Genomic DNA, 22412 nt, shown 5'->3' with positions numbered 1-22412 from the left:
TCTTGGGCTCAAGCAATTCTCTTGCCTCAGCCTCCCAAGTAGCTGGGACTACAGGTGCCCGCCACAATGCCTGGGTATTTTTAGAGATGAGGTCTTGCTCTTGCTCAGGCTGGTCTCCAATCTGTGAGCTCAGGGCAATCCACCCACCTTGGCTTCCCAGAGTCCTAGGATTACAGGTGTGAGCCACCACTCCTAGCCTCTGCTCCTTTCTTAAAGACTCTATAGCAGCGGTTCTCAACCTGTGGGTTGCAACCCCTCTAGGCATTGCCTAAGACCATCCTGCGTAACAGATATTTACATTATGATTCATCACAGTAGCAAAAATACAGTTATGAAGTAGCAACAAAAATAATTTTATGGTTGGGGGTCGCCACAACATGAGGAACTGTATTAAAGGGTTGCAGCATTAGGAAGGTTGAGAACCACTGCTCTATAGTATAGTGCTAAAAGCATAGACTTTGGACAGACAGACCTGGTTAAGAATATAATTCTGCCAGTTGGCTGTAGACTTGGGCGAGTCACTACAGCTGTCTGAATCAATGTCCTTCTGCAAAATGGGGACAACAAACATACCCGCTCCACGGGGCTGCTATCAGGGTACAATGAGCTGGCACTTATAACCTGCCAGCAGAAGGCTGGCATACAATATGTATTTAATAAATGCCTGCAATAAGGTACTGTATAGCACACTGGCCACCAGTGGTCTGCCCCTGTGACCTGACCACAAGTGAGGGGGTAAAAACTGAGTTATGACAGACACTAACAGCCCCCAGTTAATCACAGCCAGAGTCATCACGACACTCACTCGAAATCAAATCACTTACTTAGTGTAAAGACAACTGTGCTTTGATAATCATGTTTCCTCAGATTAATATTCTATAGAACTTTGAGGTTGGAGGAGAGAAGAGAAAAAAGAAAGGAATTTAAAAAATCATATCAAAGAGCCTCTACTTTTGAATGGAATTTAGATACCATTATGCTACAGAATCTCAAACCCAGCTGATCTTCAGAATGGCCAGGCCTATAGCTGAGTAATACGGGTGGATGCCTTGGCCCATCTCCTGGAGATTCTGAGTCAATTGGTTGGAGGATGATTTAGATGTTCCTTGAGTCTGATGATCCTCCAGGTTTGGCAAGCTGAGACCTAGTTGCATGTATCCTTTCCTGCCCCACCTTCCTCCCCAAACAAAACAGAAAGCCCACCTTCACCCAAGGGACCAGTTTCCTTGACAAGATGCTCTCTGTCCGCCTGCTTTACCCGCATACATTTTGGCTTATGTTGAATATTCAGATACAGATACTGGATTTTCTATTTTAATACAAGAGGCAGGACAGCAGCATGGGTTTTAGAATCAGAGACATGAATTCAAGTCCAAGCACTACCACTTACTAGCTATGGGACTTTAGGCAAATTTCTTAATCTCTCTGGCTTTAGGTACCACGCCTTGAAAATAAGACAAGATCAAAGCCACTTTATACATTTATCTTGAAGATTAAATTAGCCAATGTATGCAAAATGTTTTTAGAATAGCTGTAATTTTAGTTTCAATTGAACTAGTTCCTCTGGCTAGCATTGTATACAACCACCATCACATCTCTGAACATCAGCTAAAGAAATTAGCCAAAAAGCAGAACACCCACAATCTTCACCACCTCCCCCCCCAAAAAAGGCGAAACATGCTAAAACATAGAGGCTTGCTGGTGAGGGGAGTGCCCGAATTTTTGTAAAGCATTTTCTGATCTCATAACTAAAACCCCATGACACAGACAGATACAATCAGATAATGATGGCAATCAATAATGATAACAGAAATTATTATTTATTTTCATAAACAGAGAGTATGTGCATCCCGCTGAGTTACACACATCACATGCCAGCATTCACTTTGGGGGCAGTCAATCAATGAGAGATCTCAATATCCACCCGGCGTCGCAGGAGGGAGAAGACGGAGCGGAGGCTGAGAAATTACCCACACCGGAGTGACACATTCACAAAGTTAATCTAATCCAGAGGCTGTCAGTGCCATTGCAAGCCTGTGAATATGGAATAGGCTTGATTGATTTTTCACTGCAGTAGCTAAACACTCCATTGTTATTTGCAACAAATATAAAGAAAGGGAAGATAAAACCATGAGAGGATTGGATCTGAAGCCCCAGAACAGCAATAAATCACACAATGAAGTCTAAAAACATTAAAAAAAATGGTTAGAGGAAGGCTGTGTCTGTGTCCTAAGAGTGATCAGTTATCAAAGTATAAACCCAAAATTAAAACCCAGGGCACTGAAGGCTGATACTGACTTAACCAATAATTTGCCATGAAACTGGCCTGGGGTTACCCATCCTCCCCGAGTGAGTGTCACCGTGTGGTAGCACAGAGGCAGCAAGACAGCTGAGGGCTGTGGACTGACAGAAAATGCCTTATTCCCAGTTCTGCCCCTTTCCAGCTGTGTGGCCCTGGATGAAATACCTGGTTTCTCAGAGCTTTGATCATTCCTCTCTTATAAACGGGGTAATAGGCTCAGCACCCCCGTAGCACAGTGGTTACGGCCCCGGCCATGTACACTGAGGCTGGTGGGTTCAAACCCAGCCTGGGCCAGCTAAGCAACAATGACAACTGCAACAGAAAAATAGCCAGGCATTGTGGTAGACGCCTGTAGTCCCAGCTACTTGGGAGGCTGAGGCAAGAGAATCGCTTAAGCCCAAGAGTTTGAGGTTGCTGTGAGCTGTGACACCACAGCACTCTACCAAGGGCGACATAGTGAGACTCTGTCTCAAAAAATAAATAAATAAAATAAAATAAAAACAAACGGGGTAATCACGGCTACACCAGAAAGAAGAAAACAGCAATGTGTGTTTTCCTGTCTCGTAAGACACCCAGCATGAGAGCCTGTCTGTTCTGCCAGACGCATCTTGAAAACTCCTTACTGACCCTCCATCGCCTCCCTTTTATGCTTCTTCTAAGCTGCCATGGCAATCTTCTATACTCTTCTCAGACACTTAGCCTCATCCTGTATTTCTCAAAGTGTGGTCCAGGGACCACCTGCAGCAGAATCATGTGGGCATTTTCTGGGAGGGGTCTTATGAAAGATGCCATTTCTTGGAATTCAACTCAGACCTTCTCAACTAGAATCCCTAGTGATGAGGCTGGCAACGGTGTTCTGAAAAGCACCCTGGGGCCCAGGAGGCACAGTCATTTGAGAACCACTGCTTAAATTAATTTCATATTATAGCCACTTGCAACTTGTCTCCTCCTTGTTCCTGGAGGACACAGTGTCTTTCTTTCTTTCTTTCTTTTTTTTTTTTTTGAGACAGAGTCTTACTTTGTTGCCCTTGGTAGAATGCTGTGATGTCATAGCTCACAGCAACCTCAAACTCTTGAGTTCCAGTGATTTTCTTGCCTCAGCATCCTGAGTAGCTGGGACTACAGGCACCTGCCACAACACCCGGCTGTTTTTCGAGATAAGGTCTCGCTCGGGCTCAGGCTGGTCTCGAACCCGGGATCTCAGGCAATCCACCTGCCCCAGCCTCCCAAGTGCTACGATTACAGGGGTGAGCCACTGTGCCTGGCCTATTCCATTCATTTTTATAAGTCCTGTTTTGTAGTATGTGCTTAGTATAGTGCCTGGCACCTGGTAGGCACTCAATAAGGAGCCCAATGTGCTACATGCTACCATCCTCACTGTTGCCTAAATCAAGGACCAGGCCACCAGGGGCATCTAACCTTTTTGTTTTTCTGTCATACATTGGAAGAATAAGAGTTGTCTTGGGCCACACATTAAATACACAAACACTAATGAAAGCAGGTGAGCAAAAGAAAAGGTCTGTGCATACTTCTTGTAATATCCAATATCATAGATAAGAAAAATAGTCCTGGCTCGGCGCCTATAGCTCAACTGGCTAAGGCGCCAGCCACGTACACCTAAGGTGGCAGGTTCGAATCCCCAGCCCGGACCCGCCAAACAACAATGATGGCTGCAACCAAAAAATAGCCGGGCATTGTGGCGGGCGCCTGTGGTCCCAGCTACTTGGGAGGCGGAGGCAGGAGACTTGCTTGAGCCCAGGAGTTGGAGGTTGCTGTGAGCATGATGCCATGGCACTCTACCCAGGGGGACAGCTTGAGGCTCTGTCTCAAAAAAAAAGAAAAACAGTCCTCAAATAATCTGCACACAGCCCATGGGCCACCGGTTGGACACCCCTATATCTTGCATGATGGTAATAAACTAAAGCCCTGGGATCAGACAGACCTGGGCTCCATTTTTTGGCTTTGAGGCCTTGGGCCAGTGCTTACACTCTGAGCCTCTGTTTATACATCTCTAAAATGGGTGGAATGCCCAAGTAACACGATTATGATAAAGAGTTATAAAATGCACATCAAACTGCTCAGTGCCAAGCCTGTTAGTAAGAAGGGCTGAATAAATGTAGTTGCTATTATTAGTAAACTTTAACCAGTGGTCTGTTTAACTAGCTCTCTAGAAAACAGACCAGCTAGTTAAAATGGTTGTTTCACTCAAAGGGTCTCTTTTTTGGGAAAACTAGCTAGTCTTTTTATTCAACATGCCTAACCTTGTGACCTGTTAACAGCCATCCTCATAAATTCCCTTTTCAGGAGTCAGAGCTGGTAAATATCGATGCCAATTTCTAGATTTTCTAGAATATGTATGAGGGATATCCAAATTGCCACCAATGGGATTTATAAACCATGGGGTCATTTTAAATCGAAAAAGGTTAGTTCTGGAGAGTCACCATAGTGCATGTGTCCTCTGAGGAAGACAGAAGCAGTCACCAGCAGGAGATGCACGTGTAAAATCATGATGTCATTTGATCTTTCCTCTTTATCCTTAGCGCACCCCCCTGTGGAAACAAAGCCTTTGTGGTCTTTACCCCTCACCTTAGACTCTGTCAAAATCAAGCTTCTATGTTAAGAAAGAATTCTGAGAGCAGGAGGCTCCCGTGGGTAGGGGCCACGTACACTGAGGCTGGCAGGTTCCAACCAGGCCTGGGCCAGCTAAAGCAACAATGACAACTACAACAACAAAAAAAATAGCTGGGCGTTGTGGCAGGTGCCTGTAGTCCCAGCTACTTGGGAGGCTGAGACAAGGGAATCACTTAAGCCCAAGAGTTTGAGGTTGCTGTGAGCTGTGACACCACTGCACCACTCTACCCAGGGCGATAGCTTGAGAACCTTGTCTTTTTTTTGAGACAGAGTCTTATTATGTCACTCTTTATAGAGTGCTGTGGCATCATAGCTGACAGCAAACTCCAACTCTTGGGCTTAAGCAATTCTCTTGCCTGAGCCTCCCAAGTAGCTGGGAATATAGGCACCTGCCACAATGCCCAGTTATTTTTTTTGTTGCAGTTGTCACTGTTGTTTAGCAGGCCAGGGCCAGGCTCGAACCCACCAGCCTTGGTGCATGTGGCTGTGGCTGGTGCTATAATGACTGTGCTATGGGCGCTAAGCCAAGACTCTATCTCAAAAAAAAAAAAAAAAAAAAGAATTTCAAGAGGCACAAAACAGTAATGACACACTCCGACCCTGTGGTCAGGAAATAATATTTTCTTAGAAAGGACAAATTGTAGAGAACAGGAACAGAAAACATCAGATTTGGAGTCAGATGAGATTTTGGGAAAACCTCTTGCCTCTTCTAAAACTCATTTCCGTTTCTGTGTGATTCATTCCCCTGATAAATATTTGCTGAGTGCCTACCTCATGCTATGCATTGTTGGCAGGAGCTCCTAGAGAGAACCAAACAGAGTCTCTGCTTACACCGAGCTTATGTTTTACTGGAGGTGAAAGGGAGGCAAACAATGAACAAATGATATATTCAGGCAATGACAGGAACTAAGAACAAAAGGGTAGGGCAAGGGCACGGGGTGAATGGGAAGATGTAAGTGTGCTACTTTCCACAGGATATTCTAGGAAAGCCTCTCTGATGGGTGACACTTGAGCAGAAACTGAAATGAAGTGAGGGGCTGTGGCTTCAGAAGATCTGGAGAGAATAATAGAACCTAATATAACTAGACTATAACCCACTAGCTATCATGAAGACTAAATGGTGTAAAAAAAGTGCTGGCTGAGTCTCTGAGGGGCCAGGTGTCTCATCCAAGGTCACACAGTTATAAAATCTAGCCCCTGGCACACTCAATAAACTGGTTACTATTATTATTTCTACTAGTTGTAAGGCATACTTGAATAAAATCCATTACAAAACTTGAACTCACTAAATCTCTTTCATTTTGGGGGGAGATTATGACAAGTCATAGATTGGGAGCTCACAGCTTAGGCTTTTATATTTATAACAGGTGAAAAAAACAAATTTTCACCTGGCTTACATCCCCAGGGCACTGGCAGGTGATCTTAATGAGGATAATAATACCTTCAGGCTCATCCTGCAGGGAGAAATAGCCAAGTGTGATTTCCCACCACCCAGCTCCATCCCAGGCTGATTAAGTCACTTGGACAATGAGTTCTAGCTGTGTGGAAGGGCTCTGAGGGCCTGGTACCCTGGAGTATTGGGGGGCTGAGAAAGAAAAGTGTGGTGGATCTTGTTAAGTGGAACTGCGTAAGACCCTATAGTATTTGTTTCTTGATGCTGAGGTCAGGGATCTGGAAACTCAATGTGTGTGTGTGTGTGTGTGTGTGTGTGTGTAATAATTTAAGATTGAGGCTGTTTGTGTAAGAAAGAGAGATCCCCTGACCTGGAATAACCGTGGCACTAATTAGGAAGACAACCATTTCAGATGCCCACATGTATGTGTTTAAATTTAAGAGCCATTGCTCTTGGTTTTCAGTACCAGCCCTGGAGTAACCAGTTGAAGGACACTGGGCAAATCACTTTGCCTCTCTGAGCCTTCATCAGGTGTAAGGTCTCAGCAAAGTAGATCAAGGTTTTATTCTAAGCCCTACATCATCTCGGGCCTGTTACTTTACCTATTGGGCATTTTTATAGTGAACTACACCTCTAGAGGTCGCTAATACAGATAGTATAGCATGGTGCATGGGATACGGCAGGTGATCAATGAATCCTTGATACTAGCATTTTCACTACGTACAAATACCTATCCAGACCTTCTCATTGGCTGTCCTTAAGATGAATCAAGGGATTAGGTGAAACACTTTGTGACATAAATGATATTTTAAAATTTTAATAATAAGGTGGTATTATTGAATTATCATCATGATTATTGCTTTGAATATTATGACATTCAGTGGGGGATATGGTTCTCATAGACGTGCTTCCCATAGGCTCACTGGATAACAAGTGATTGGATTGGAAAGGCTATCCTCTATGAAGAAAAAATCCACATTCTTGATTTGAAAAGCTGAGCTTCTCAGCACTGAAAGAGAACAGATTCATTGCACAGTGAGGATTAATTAGCTGTCGGGTGTTATTAAACATCCTCACTCTCAAGACCCACATAGAACTGGGAGCTATGAAAGTGAGTAAGAGGTAATCACAGGATGGGAAAGGAAAAAAAGACACAATTGCTGGCAATGCAAATGTCAAGAGCAGAGCATGTTGGTAAATTACAGCCTGGGATTAATACCACGTCAGCTTGTTCTCCGTTTGGAGTCATTGTTTAGAATCTATAGTCTTTAAGGTTTTGTGGTCTTCTGTCCCCCCAAATACTGGGCTCAAAAAGTATTTGCATCAAAAGCATGCTGGGATGTGGATGTTCACTCTGAGACGCTGGATATTTGAAAGCCTAAGAAGGGAGGGGGGGTGACATCAAGATGGTATTTATAATTATATGGCAAATATGTCTCCCAAATTGGTACAATCACAGTTCAATAAATGAAAAATAACAGAGGCTCCTAAAAATGACAGTTCCAAGGGACTTTAGGGATGACAGAGTCCATCCAGTGACCAGACTCTTTTGTCTCAACCACCAGGGGCAGGTACTACAAATGCAGATTCCTCTGAACCACCCCCACAGCGGACACGGGTCTCCAGATCCTGCATTTCCTGGTCCTCTGTTTGGTAGTTTAGAAACTAAACATGGAGGGAAGAAATGTGATTTATCAGCCGAAGGCACATAGATGGTTCATAAGAAAGCAAGGACCACAACTGAGATTTTCCAACCCACAGCCACACCTCAGGACCACCTCCTATGTTTTACGAGGTTCACCTCACTGACGTCACTGTCTTGCCACGGGGAGGATCTCTGCTCTCATGGAAACCTAAATAGGTCTTCTCTCCTCTTTGTCAGAGGGATGGAATTCTCCACGGGGCTGAGACAGATCTATGAAACTCCACAGGATGCCACAGACAACAGAGCTCTATAGTGCAGGCTACGGCTGGCATATAAAAACCTCCATCCATGTAGCAAACAAGGGCAAAGGAAAGTCTGGGTGGCAGTTCATGGTCTGAACTATTCAGAGGCACTTAATCCATTTGTTTTCCCCCCAGGATTTCAACATCCCAGGGGTGAAAACAGTCTTATTCCTGTTGTATACCTGTGTGGCAAGCACACAGTGAATGCTTTGAGGAATTAATACAACAGCATAAAAAGTAAGAGAATATGAATTTTCTCATGCATCTAAGCGTGCTCTCAGTAGGGGGTATTAACAGCCGTGATGATTATGATGATGACACAACACTAAAACAACAGCAGGGAACTAACGTCACTCACTGCTTCCCGGGCGCCAGGCCCTCCACAGGCTCATCTCTTTCCTACACACAGTATCTTACAGAATCCTCCCAACAGTCCCAGAAGTGGGGACTACTGTCATCCCTGTTATTCAGATGAGACCTTGGAGGCACAAGGCGTTCAGTCAGATACAGTGATGCACTGCGTAGGGATGGGCCCCATCGATGACGGTGGTCCCGTAAGATTTTTATGTATCTTTTTCTGTTTACATACATAGATACTATCATGTCACAAATGCCTACAGTATTTTGTAGGAAACTGTGATGCTGGGGTGGCCAACGTTTTCTTCCTCTGCTGTACAATGGAAGCAATACGAGTTGTTTCAGTGCACACATTAGGTGCACAAACACGGAGGCAGGCTGATGAGCATAAGGAAAGGTCTGTGCATACATCTCATGATATCCGACATTGCAGGTAAGCAAAACGGTTCTCAAATAATCCGCATGGGGCCTGCCTGCCGCAGGGTGGACACCGCTGCTAGAACTTTGCAGCCTGGGAGCGACACACTACCCCACACAGCCTCCATGAGTAGTAGGCTTTGCTGTCTAGGCTTGGGTAAATGCACTCTATGATGTTTGCCCGGCAATGAGATCACCAAAGGATGGATTTCTCAGAATATCCCCCATCATTAAGTGATGCATGACTGTGATAGACCCAAGGGCACCAGCCAGAAAAGCAATGGAGCCAGAATTCTAACCCGGGCCAGACTGACTCAATGTTCATCCTCTTCACGCTCTACTCTTCAGTCTCCAAAACCACTGCACAGTTAGAGCACTGAGGCTGGGTCACGCCTTTCCCACCCCATCTGATGAGGGGAGCTTGCTGGATAGCTCTCCAGGCTAACGAGAGGTAACAGCAGCCGGAGGTCATGACTCAGACAGCGCCCTGCTGAAGGCTGTGTGCCTGTTAATGCTGCGTGAACACTGCCAGCCGAGCACTGACCGGCAAAGAGTCTGTGTTCAAAAAGCATCAGTTCATCAACCGAAGAACAAGTAAGTGAATTAATGAATAAATAAACAGGTGAGCTGATCAGGCACACACTGACCATCTAATTCTCATTTCTCCTTTTAAACCTAGGATGAGAACCTCTTTTCCCCCCAAACACTTCACTGTCACCTCAGTTTTTGGTTGCCTGCAGTGCAGCTGGCAACTGAAATCTTACAGGCGTTGAAAAGTCCCTTGGGGCAAGGGCTGGTCCCAACATGTGCCTCGTATTCAACATGTTCAGAACCAAACTCATCATACATCCTAAACCACACTACCCCACGTCTAGAGAGTCTTCTAAGTCTGCTGGCCACAATCCATTTTAACACTACCTCCCTATGAGGCCTTTCCTGGCCGCCAGAACCAAATGTAATTTCTCCCTCCTCTGATGAAAGTGCAACTCCCTGACACTCTCTCATTGCATTTATCTTCCTCTATTTAGTGTCATAATCGTTCATATATTAGTTTTGCCAATCCTCTTTCCCTTTCAGACCACGCATTTTGGGAGAGCATGAAGGAAGCTACTCAGACTAAGAGCAGAGATCAGTATGGAGGCCCCGCCACAGAGGAAGGGGTTCCAGCCTGCTTGCATTTTATTCACATAAGTCCATGAGCAGTAGGTATTATGCTCACCATAATGCAGACAGAGAAACTAAAAATAACTTGTGTTGACAAAAGCTCAAAAAGGTCAAGTGACTATGTGAGATTCTGGTAAGTGGCAGAATTTGAACCCAGGCTCATTACATTCTAAAGCTTGTATTCCAAACCACAAAACTATAACTTTCCATCTGGCTTTTTAAAGACACTTTAGATAATGTGGACTGAGGCTAAGAATAAAGCAATGTGTGGCAAGGGCCACGTGGGCACATCCTTAGACAAAAGGAAAACCATGGATGTGTAGTCATTGGAACCTGGCATCATCGTTCCCGCTTCTCCACCTGCCACCAGAGACTGGGGTGGCTGGACTCTCTGCCCACACTCCCTCACATGCACATCACAGTTGCGACCTACAGCGGTAGCCAGCATGTGGCCACCTTAGGAGACCCTCCCGTGACCCAGGTGGCCAGAGCAGCCCTTTGTGCTCACCCGCAGGGTTGTGATGGTGGCAGGATCCCGGAGCCGGCCCTCTTCATCTTTTAGATTGTAGCCTTCTGGCCTCTTATCTCGCTCGCTGACTTTCCATAGCTTCACAGTTTTATCTAGGGAGGGCAACAAGAGGAAGTCAGAGTTCCAGAGAAAGCAAGCTTGCAAAGGAGCATTTCTAGGGATGGTGGGGAGAGGTGAAATAATGATGGAAATAACTGCTAGAGAAATTAACTCACATAAAGGGCGGTAGTATGTAAATCCCATGTCATCTGAAGGCAGAGCTCATGTTTCAAAACAAAACATATATTGTGCTGAGATGAAAGGTTTTCCCTGACAATGTGCTCTTAAATATATACCTTATGCATTAATTTAGTTCATTCAGTAAAAAGTATTTATGGAATATTGTATAATAATAGTAGTCACATACGTAGAGCTTACTATGTTAGTACTTTACATGGGATATTGATTTAATTATTAAGACAACTCTGGACGGTAGTTCCATTATTTCTGTTTTTGGCATTCCAGCTTACTACAATGCTGTCCTTGCCATGTTTGGAAGGCTCTCCTGCCCAGCCCTCTCTCTGCTCTCAACCTTTCTGATCTCTCTGTCCACCCCTCCTCCTTGCTCATGGTTCTCCTGCCACATGGCTTCCTTACTGCTCCTCCTGCACAGTAAGCCCACTCCTGCCTCAGGGCCTTTGCACTTGCTGTGCCCACTGCTAGGAAAGTCCTTCTCTTTTTTTTCACATAACTCACTTTGCTCTTGCTGTTCGTGACCCACCCTCACAGAGGCTTACAAAAAATCTACAGAAGAAGTGCTATCCTCACCACATTCTCTATCCCCTTTCTCTTGCTTTATTTTTCGTCATAGTACTTTTCACTACCCAACAATCAGCTGGTCGTTTTTATTATCTGTATCTCACTAGCATGTAAAATTGTTGAAGTGGGAATACCATCTTGTTCATCACTATAACTCCAGCACCTGGAGCAGTGCCTGGGATGCAATGGATGTTCGCTAAATAAGAGTTGGATGAATAAACAAATCTCATCTACATAGGGTGTATTTTATTTCTAGCAATATTCAATGAAATAAAAAATGGTGAGATGATTTATCCAAATGATACTCCTTTCTCTTTATTGTCTCTGTGGTCTCCAGCTAGAAATTACCTTTCTCACCTTTGTGCTGCCCCAGCACTTGATGACGTCTGTCATTTTTCATAGAGTTAAGAGAGGCGAGAAGGTCCACGCCTACAGGTGTCAGGCAGGCCAGGGGGATAAATGAATGGGGCTTCAGAGTTCTGAGGAGCTACAGAGAGAATACCCCACCTGCAGGCTTTCAATTATATTTTTATGGAAATGTATTTGGGCCAAACAAACTATGTCTGTGGCTAGCACGCCTTGTAAGCCTTCCTTCTCAGATCCCTCGCTGATTATTTACACTTAACTTCTCTTTTGGAAGGTAGGGATTTGGTTGCCTTCCCTGTGTCTTCCTCTGTCCTGCACAAGGTAGGCTTAAGAATCGGACACCCTTGGGCCCAATCCCCACTCCAACTCTAGCCAGCCATGTGGACAAGGGCTAGGATTCCCAGGCAGTAGGCACAGAACTAGTGTTCCTGGGCGACAAACAAATAGGATTGCCAGATTGAGCAGAAAAACTACAGAACACTCGGTTAAATTTCAGTTTTAGATAAACAATAAATAATTTCTCAGTATATCACACATAGTTCAACCTTACAAATAAAAATAGTTTTTTGTTCCTCAGTTTCTTTACTTTGTGAAAAACAGTGTCTTCTTCTTGGCTCTTAGGAGGATTAAACGAATCACAGCGTGTAGAGTGTTTAACACACTCTTAGGCTTCTAATAATGGTCCACAAATGGCAGCTTTTATTAGAATTAGCAAATTGGGCAGCTATTCTGCCATAATAACATGTTGCTCTGACAGCTTTAGTTCATCCCACGATGATGTCAGCACATCCTATTTCTTCTCTGTAATATTGTCAGCAGAGAAAGGCCCCCACCTGCCTTTATTAGTTTTTTTTCCCTCTTTTTCCCTTTCATCTCATTCCTCCATTTCTCCTCACCTGGCTCCCCTCTCCCATCTCCCTTTGGAAGGGTCGATCTTGTAAGCAGGAGATGTGGATCACAGTATGGCTCCCCTCAAAGTTGGCAGAAACAAATGCCTTATTCTCAGAGGTCTTAATCCAGTTCATGGTGATCTTATTCTCAGAGATCTTAAGGCACCACCTTCCGCAGTGAGGTGGCTGCTTTAAGAGATATGTTCCTATGTTGTCCCATCTGGGAGTCACATGCCAATAGGCATGACCGGCAAGGATATTAAGTGTGTGATCTGTGCACTCTGAACTGTGCGCTTACCCAGGCTTGTGCTAGGGCGAAGAGATGCCCTCTGCACAGTGAGCTGCTTGAGAGAGTGAAAACCAGAAGCAGGCCACGTTTATACAGTCACGTGATTCGCTCCTGGTCAGCTGTGGCTTAGGACAACCCAGAGCCAGTAAATTTTAACACTAAATATTTTCTGACGCTTGGCTTTGGAATGTAACTCATCCTATTTGCCTGTGATTTTTATCTTATGTTGTTCTTATCATGCATGACAAATTGTTACACAGAGGAATGGAGAAATCATGGGTAAACATAAAGAATAACAATTACCTATGATCTCACCAGTTAGGGATAATCACTGTCAATATTTTGCATAAATCCCTATGGTATTTTCTCTATGCAATTTTTGGGGAACACAAAACCTATAATAATATTGCATGTATACGTTTTGTGTTTTTCCATTCTATTTCCTTTTTTAAAAAATTATACACATGGTCCATGCAATTGTAATTTTAAAAAATGTAATAGTAAAAAGAAAATTTTCCTTAATTCCACTCAACAGAGATAATTATTATGAAAATTTTATGTACATTCTTCATTCTATTTGCATATACAATTATATAACTATTTTCAATAAACATAATATGCTATGCATAGTTGATAATATGCATTTAGCCTAATCATATTTACCTATATCAACATCTATTCCTATAAATATGTTTATAGGGATATTATATATACTATATGTTCTAGTATGTATAATTTATGATTAGGAGAATGAATTATCAATTAAAGGCCTAATAGTAGGAGCCTTACTAAAATCTATAGGAGAATCATACAAATGACTACTCTACAGTCATCAAAAATAGTATGGTATTTTAGAAGAATAATATTTAACAATTAGGAGGATATTCCTGTTCTTAAGTATTATATTATTGAATAAAAAATCCAGTCACAAAGAGTTTGTAGAATATACCATATTTCTATTAAGAAATAAACATGTGCCCATGTTTCCTTGATTTCTTCTTTAAAAGACATTAACAATGGGGCAGCGCCTGTGGCTCAAGGAGTAGGGCGCCGGCCCCATATACCCAGGGTGGCAGGTTTAAGCCTGGCTCTGGCCAAAACTGAAAATAAAAATAAAAATAAAAATGAAAAAATAAAAGACATTAACAGTGTGGTCCTCTGTGGATGGGAACAATTTTATTATCTTCATTTTGTTTTTCTATATTTAAAAACATTTTTATTATAAATACATACTATTTATAGCCCAAACCAAAACATAAACAAAGAAACAAATTCAGTATATCTTCCCCTCCCATCATAGGTGTTCAGGCAAAAAACTAGGTAAAATAATATACTTTCATACGGCAAGTAACTTGAAGATCTAAATTCACAAGTGAACATTGGTTTTATTTCTCATTAAAAATCAGAAGGTTGAAATTGTAAGGTTGAAAATATATTCTAGCAGGAAGTAAAAATTGTTCCCAACTATAATGAGATAAGCACATTTTGTTATAAAAAGATAATTGGTGGTGAATTCAATCCAATTCCCCATGGTCGGGTTGCCTGGAGTCATTCTTGACTTTATTATCACACAGTATTTCTTGACTCGGTATCTTAAAGCTTTGTGGATAAAAAAGTTAAAGGAACATGTGGCTGTTACTATGAGTAATGACTTTGTCTTTCTTCTGGCTGGTTCTCTGAGTAGTTTATCATCACTTGTGGCAGCTTTTAAACACAATCTTATCATCCATCTTCATTTTCTCTTTTGTACAGTAATTCCAATTGTCTTCCATTAATTTTTGCATGTTAACCTATTTGGCCTAAGGGGGATCTGCCGCTTCAATATTAGTATTAAAAAAAAAAAGTCGCATAAAAAAAGAAAATGGGAATTTTCTTTTATAAGAATCATTTTGAGATGCTGTTGGCATATAAAATAGCATCCCAAATGGGAAGATAATATCCTTGTTAATCAAAAAACTATTTAAAAACTCAATTAACAGAACATTATGCTATATAATTAATCTTCATTGCATTTCTCTTCTTTCTTTCCCACTACCCTCCCCTCAAAGTAGTTAATAAGTTCTTGAATTTCATTGCCATAACCAATAGGCTAAATTTCATAATGTAAAGTAAGCTAGCTACAGAAGATAACCCAACACTTTACTGCTGCCGGGAATAATCAAGTCGAATCATCGGAAGTTTCTTTTATTCTGAGTTGTGTTGAATCTGCAGAGCCTTTTAGTAAAACTTAAATAGCAAAATTAAAATGGGAGAAATTTAAACAAATTCATGTGGTTTAGCTTCCAAGAAATCATGGCTGTAAAAAGGTAAACAGAACAATAAATATAGTTATGAGAAAGAAGCAAATTTCTTGAAATCTGCAAAAACAGATGAGTGGAGATCTGGTCATGTTGAGACGAGGTATGCTCAGATAATCCTAAACTGGCTATTTCAAAATTATCATTTTTAAGGGTTGTACACCGGTTTAATGTTTAAGGGATTGCCACTTGGGGTTCATATGTATTAAAAAACTTTTTTTCCGTAAGATTAATAAAAGTCTCATTATAAAAACTTAGACAATCAAAATGACAAAAGGGAAACTTTGCAAGTCAGCTATAATGCATCACCAAAAATTAAACATGATGAACCACATGGCGTGTTTCTCTCTAGTCTTTAAAAATATTCATATATATTTGATCACATTATACTCACTGTGTTTTTATCACTTGACATATGAGCATTTCCTTTTTTTAAAAAAAAATGCTGGGTGTAGGTAAAAAGCAAATCCTTTTGCTTCTTAATTTATATTTAAATGTATACTCCTCCTAGACTCCTCAGCAAGAAGAAATGAATCACTCTCTAGCTTGTTTGCTTTGGAGAGGGTGTTTAATTTTTATATACTAATCCTCTTAATTGTTGTGCTATTCAATTAGCAACCTTTAATGTACGACTTTATTCCAGATTAAGTGTAGAATTTGCATTGTAGAAAGACTTAACCAGTGAATATGTGCTTTGTCTCTCTCTTTAACTCTCCAAATCCTCTCTCTCTATTTATATCAACTCTACCTTCTCCAGAAAATGATATAAGAAGAGTATGGAGAAAGAAACCATTTCTCAATCCGTTCTTTGATAAAGTCCCTATCTCTTCCTGACTTGTGCTCCTGTCTTACAATTTCATTTGCCAGACAGTCACAGCTTTCCAGACCCTAAAATATATTCAGGGATTAATAATGTCTATTCAATATGCCAAACTCACAGAGACAGCATGTTGAGTTTCCTGAAATACATTCCCAGAATAACATTCAGTGAATCTTAAGACAGGAAGTCACATTCCAAAAACACCTGCAAATAATCTGCCTTCGTTGAAAACTGCAGATAACAGGTCTCATACAACTGGGTCATAAATTTGATATTTTTAAAAAGGAATAGTTACTATTTACTGAGGGCCTACTCTGTGTGTGCCAGGTACTCTGCTAAGCATCTTGAAAATATTGTTCCTAAGTTTTTCAATAGCCCACAAGGTACAAATAAAAACTGAGGCCAAAAGAGATTGAAATATGTAGTTTGGCTGACTATATCTCTGCAAATACCACGTAGGACAGGTCAACTCCACGTACCATTAGTAGACAGAAGAAAGTAAGCTGCATTCTGCTGGGGGAGCCATCTTATTTTGTTGATTTTTTCTTCTATTTCTAAACTCTTCAGGTAATCGAACTCAGGTTCATGGCTCTGGAATGTGCTGTAAACATTGTATTCACCCCTACGATGAACCTGATTTTTACTCTGTAGGAAAGGAAAAAATACATGAAAGTTTAAATCCCAGAAGCCAACTGTAACTCATCAATTCTGTTTGTTTTTGTTGCAGTTTTTGGCCAGGGCCAGGTTTGAACCCTCCACCTCCGGCATATGGGGCCAGCGTCCTACTCCTTTGAGCCATAGGTGCCTCCCCCATTACCTTTCTTATGGGGATGGGGGCAGAGTCTTAGAGGTGGGATGAGGGCAGGATCATGACAGCCTCTACTTTAGCTCAGTGGCCTTCAAAGCTTTTCATCATGCACCCCTGTTGGCCAATACTGGAACCTCTAATGTATATGAATTATATATATGTATATTTAGAAATTATTAAATAAACTTCTACACTACTATATGGTATACATTATAACACATACATAGAAATAAAAGTTAAAATAGGACATAATTTTAAAATCAATATAAACAGAAATTCTAATATTTTCCTTCTTTCTTTCTTTCTTTCTTTCTTTCTTTCTTTTTTGAGACAGAGTCTCAAGCTGTCACCCTGGGTAGTATGTCGTGGCATCATAGCTCACAGCTACCTCAAATTCTTGGGCTTAAGCATTTCTCTTGCCTCAGCCTCCCAAGTAGCTGGGACTACAGGTGTCCACCACAACACCCGACTGTTTTTTTTTAGTTGAAGTTTTCATTGTTGTTTTAGCTGGCCCTGGCCAGTTCAAACTGCCAGCCTCGGCACCCTACCCACTGAGCGACGGGCACTGCCAGTTCTACTATTTTCTTTTTGCATCCCAATAGTTGCTCAATTTGCTTTTACAAAGAGTACAAAGTTGCAGCACCAGCAACTTTCACTGGTCTTTTATGATCTCACCAGTCCTTGCAGAATGTCTGAGAAGTAGGCAAGGCACGGAAACAAACAAGGGAGGCTCCGAAACACTAAATGACTTCTTTGAATCTACAAAGCTCACAGGGAGCAGATTTGGGGATCAGAACTCACCCCTTTATACCCCCACATTTTTTCCCCAACATGGACAACAAAGCGGGCAGAAGCTCAGAGATGCCACCTGTGTGGTTCCGGGAATGATACTTTACCTCTGGCTTTCTCCCAGCACTGATTATGGAAAAAGCAAACCATAGGGACTAAATAAGTGAAGAGATAATGAAACACAAGGACGGGGGTCTGCAGAAAGGGGCAAGAGACAGAAAACGGGGCGGAACCTGAAAAGGAGGCTGAAGGTGAAGGAAGGATGGTGGGTTTCACTGCAGCGACTTTAAGAGCTTGAAGATTTAGGCTTTGAAAAACTGTGCCCAAAAAGTCAAATCTGGGTCTTATTACCCAATTGTTATAGAAGCTTGAATCTTAATAAAAGCTTCAACTTAAAAATTTATATTTCTAGAGAACATTCAAACTCAAATCTCTATTTATTGACAGGTGACAGGGCTGATCCCTGGGTGTGAAGTGTATTTATGCAAACCCTCTGGGGGTGTCTCTGGATAATTTACTCGTGAGGTTCATCCACACAAGTCAAAGGCTTTGTTTCTCAGGTTTACTGTTCATTTTAGTCCCAAGACTTGTCACAAAGCTAAACACTTCATTGCATGTTCTTTATCCTCATCGATTCGTAGTTTTGTATTGAACAAAACCACCCTGCTTTGGAAAATGTGTTCCCCATCATTCTACTAATGATTCAGGCTTCCCAAATAGTTCAGTAAATTAAAATAGGTGAAACCTATAAATAACTAACGGGAAATGTGGAACGGAATATTACTGGCAACACGCTGCCTTGGGTGATTTATGCTAAATATCGCCTCCGGTTCCTTATCATCACTGTGAACCTAATTGGGCTTTAAAAAAAAAAATTGGAGAAGAAGGTTTAAAAATCAGTTTTCAAAGGACTTTAAATGCTGATATCGTTGGTATGATTCTGCTTATTTGCAGAGCGAGCCAGTCCACCTTAACGGTAATTTTATAAGAGTGTTGATTTGCTACCATCCAAATCAGACTGTCAAGTGTGTGTAGTATGTGCCAGACCAATTAGCACTAGGCAGCTCTGGAAAAGCAGGAAAAATTCCAGGTCACGAAGAGCTATTAGTTCCTACTTGCCAACCACATTTTCAGGTTTCCAGGGCCAATGGAATAGGCTGGGTGCCTGATTTAATGCTGAACACTTGAATTTATACAGAACCCCGAGGGATTATGATGCCCTTATAGAAATTAATTGCAAATAATGTGCAATTACCAAATATATCACCTCTAAATGAAGCTTTTCTTTTTTAAGGGGAGGTGTAATGCAAATGGCTTTGAGGCACAAAGCAGGCTTTAAATTGCTAGGGAAGTCTCTTGTGAAACCTTCCTCTTCTATTGGGCCTCCCTCGTGCTTCCTGAGTGCTGGGTTAATCTCAGAGACAGGCAGTGGCAGATGGGGGGAGTTGCTAGCATGCAGACTGGCCTGCTGGAAGCTCCAAGACCATGCTAGGGGACGCCAAGGAAATCAAATTGGGCCATAACTCCATTTTGACAAAACAGAAGCAGATACCAAAAAACTCCATTTAATATGAAAAAGAGAAACAAGTCCTAGTGGAACCCAAGTCTCAGGAAGAAATGGGCTTTTTGAGATTCACCGAAAGTGAGAACTCCTGCTCAGAAGTAGTCCTGTATACAGCACTCAGCTCCAGGGACCCCCGTGTCACTGACAGTCGTGTGCATGTCCTGTGCTTTGCTCAGATGTGGGTTTGGAGAATTTCACTCCCTTTGGTGGGGTGGACTATCGTTTTCTTCTCTAGTGACCCCAGTTGTCCTTTTCATATCCGCTGACAAATAAGCTAATTTTTTTCCTCCTACGTATTCTGGCAGCACCTGAAATCAAGGAGCCTTCATTTCAATAGCGCAGGGACAAATCCCACTCAAAAAGGAGGCGTTGGGCTCAACAAGCACCCATGGAATGTTGCAGGTCAGACAAGAAGTGAGGTCAGTTTGAATGTGTAACATCCCGGGCTCAGAAAGATATGGCCAAGCCCAGAAAAGGCTCTCTTTTAAGGTACTTGTAAGAGCCCGACTGTGGAACTGTTGATGTTAATGACTTTTTGGCAGTTTTTAGTTTGCCAGCAAAGCAGCAAGGTTAAGGGGGACGCAGGAGGATTAAGGAACAGTAGGAGGCCGCCTTTAAAAAGAGAAGAAAATGGGCATTTTGCATTCACTGCCACTTACCTCCTGCTCTCGTTGAAATATTACAACCCGACCCCCCTTGTCCCCTGTCGCTAGTAATTCTCCCGTGTGGTTGAATTCTACCGTAGAGATAATGTCAGCTGCAAAGAAGAAGACAAAGGCAATTTAAGTAACTGCACACTTAACTTGGAAAGAATAGATAATAGACATGCTTTTCTGTGCGTTTAAGGGCTTAGGGCTTTGTCTCTGCAGTGGAATTTACAAGGATTTTATGTTCTGTTTTTTAAATGCTACTAGAAGTGGCACTTGGGAAAGTCAATTTCCTAGATGCCCACACTGCACGGTGGCCTCCTAGAACATCTGGAGAGAACAAAAGGGAAAAGCCCATTCACACCCTTTTGTTTTAGGTTAGACAAAAATGGCTGTTTCCTTTGATAATTTCTACCAACCCCAGACCTTTGACCCTCTCGTAGCCTTTACACCAGGAAATTTTCCCAAACAGGCTTCAGTGTGGCTATTCGGGTTAGAATGCTTGATGCTCAGACAACGAAAATGAAGAAAGAACAGCACAAAGAAATCACTGGGAAGACTTTGCCAATCAAAGATCCAAGGAAGGATCTCACAAATGCTCAGCTTGGCCAAGGCTCTTCCCTTTTTTTGTGAGCCCAGCACATCCTTCTGGAAGAGTACACCTTATTTCAACCCCAGGAAAAGGGTGCTGAGAAAACAGGGTCATGAGGTCAGAAGGGTGAGGGCAATTTGTACCCTGTATTTCGAATCAGAGAAAATGTACAGGCACCGGGAACTCAGATCACAGATAATTGCTGAAGGAATGCCAGCCTGCCAAGTCTTTCTTCGATGCTGGTTACCCCCAGAGGAACACGGACAGGTAAATTACCTATGATTGGATTTATTAGAGCTATTTTTAGAAAAATGTCAGAGGTTAATTCCCCCACAATTATTCCCCTGCAGGGCTCCAACAATTGCTACCAAGAGTGCAAATGAGTTTAAAAAAAAAAAAAAAGAGGCAGGGGAATTATGACTATGGCCTTTGACAGAGGAACATTCTGAAGATTATGTCTATGTAAGGAAAGCAAAGGGGGAAACAGTGAGGTGGCAAATTAAGGCAATTACCCCCGAGTAACTCAAATCTCATCTTACTTTTATGTCATTGTCTCAGGATTTTCTTTGTATGCCTGATTTATTTAGGTAAGTAGCATAAAACTCTTCACTTCACAGATAACTGTCCTTTTCCATATATAAAAATACTCCTTATAGACAGTCTTTGCGCACAAGTAAAAAAAAATCAATAAGTAAATAAAAGTAAGCCATCAGTCTTAGTGACTTCCAAGGTAGGCACACTTGAACAAGTCTCCATTTCTTCTTTTGGTTTCTTAGAAAAGATAGCAAATTCAAAGCATTAGTGGACACAAAGCGATATAGATAAAGCTTGTGTCCTCTTTTAAGGCTGTGTAACCCAAGGCTCCCAACCCCTGGGCTGCAGACTGGTACCAGTCCATGTCCTGATAGAAGCCCCACTACACAGCAGGAAGTGAGTAGTGGGCAAACAAGAGATGCTTCGTCTGCATTTATAGCCACGCCCCATTGCTTGCATCACCGCCCTGAGCTCCGCCTCCTTTCAGATGAGCAGCAGCCCTAGGTTCTCTCATAGAAGCTCCAACCTACCCTAAACTGTGCATGGGAGGGATCTAGGTTGCACCCTCCTTGTGAGACTCTGATGCCTGATGATCTGAGGTGGAACTGTGGCAGTGATGCAGCTACAGATACAAATTCTCATTAGTAGAGAGGTTTGACTGCACAGAGACTATAATAAAACAATCACTTGCAGACTTATATCAAAACCCTCTCAGTGAGTTACATTGAGTGTCACTATCTCCCCATCATCCCCAGATAGAACTGTCTAATTGCAGGAAAACAAGTTCAGGGCTCCCACTGATTCTGCGTCATGATGAGTTGTATAATTATTTCATTATATTACAAGGTGATAATAATAGAAATAAAGTGCACAAGAAATGTAATGAGCTTGAATCATCCTAAAACTACCCCTGGCCCCAGTCCATTAAAAAATTGTCTTCCATGAATCTAGTCCCTGGAGCCAAAGAGGTAGGGGACCACTTTTTTAAGGGCCAAGTGACTATTCAGCATAAGCCAACCATGAAATATTGCATCTGTTGCTTGATGTTCTTATCCTTTTTAAGCTGGAAATCAGACTTTCATGCAAAAATCTCTTAAATTTTATATATTGACAACTAATAATTTTTTTCATGCCATGAGATGAGAATTTAAAAAAAATTAATCTCGGCCGGGATCGGTGGCTCACGTCTATAATCCAAGCACTCTGGGAGGCCAAGGTGGGCAGATAGCCTGAGCTGATAAATTCAAGACCAACCAGAGCTAGAGTGAGACCCCACTT

At 42.1% G+C, this 22412-nt stretch overlaps 1 protein-coding gene across 7 annotated transcripts in view; it reads right to left on the bottom strand.

The window, feature by feature from the left end:
- Positions 1–22412, bottom strand: part of PPP2R2B (protein phosphatase 2 regulatory subunit Bbeta) — a 495801-nt gene that overhangs the window by 88666 nt on the left and 384723 nt on the right. For all 7 annotated transcript variants that reach the window (XM_003782069.2, XM_003782072.2, XM_003782073.2 and 4 more), the window contains 3 exons: positions 20021–20118; positions 16680–16845; positions 10720–10832 (listed from right to left, as the gene is read on the bottom strand). In XM_003782069.2, coding sequence (XP_003782117.1) covers positions 10720–10832; positions 16680–16845; positions 20021–20118 — 377 coding nt within the window. The remainder of the gene's footprint in view (positions 1–10719; positions 10833–16679; positions 16846–20020; positions 20119–22412) is intronic.

Source organism: Otolemur garnettii, unplaced genomic scaffold (genome assembly GCF_000181295.1).
Source record: "Otolemur garnettii isolate 467f Iridium unplaced genomic scaffold, OtoGar3 scaffold00003, whole genome shotgun sequence".
Lineage (NCBI taxonomy): Eukaryota > Metazoa > Chordata > Mammalia > Primates > Galagidae > Otolemur > Otolemur garnettii.
Note: the sequence above shows the minus strand (reverse complement) of the source record. Positions and strands in the feature narration are given on the sequence as shown.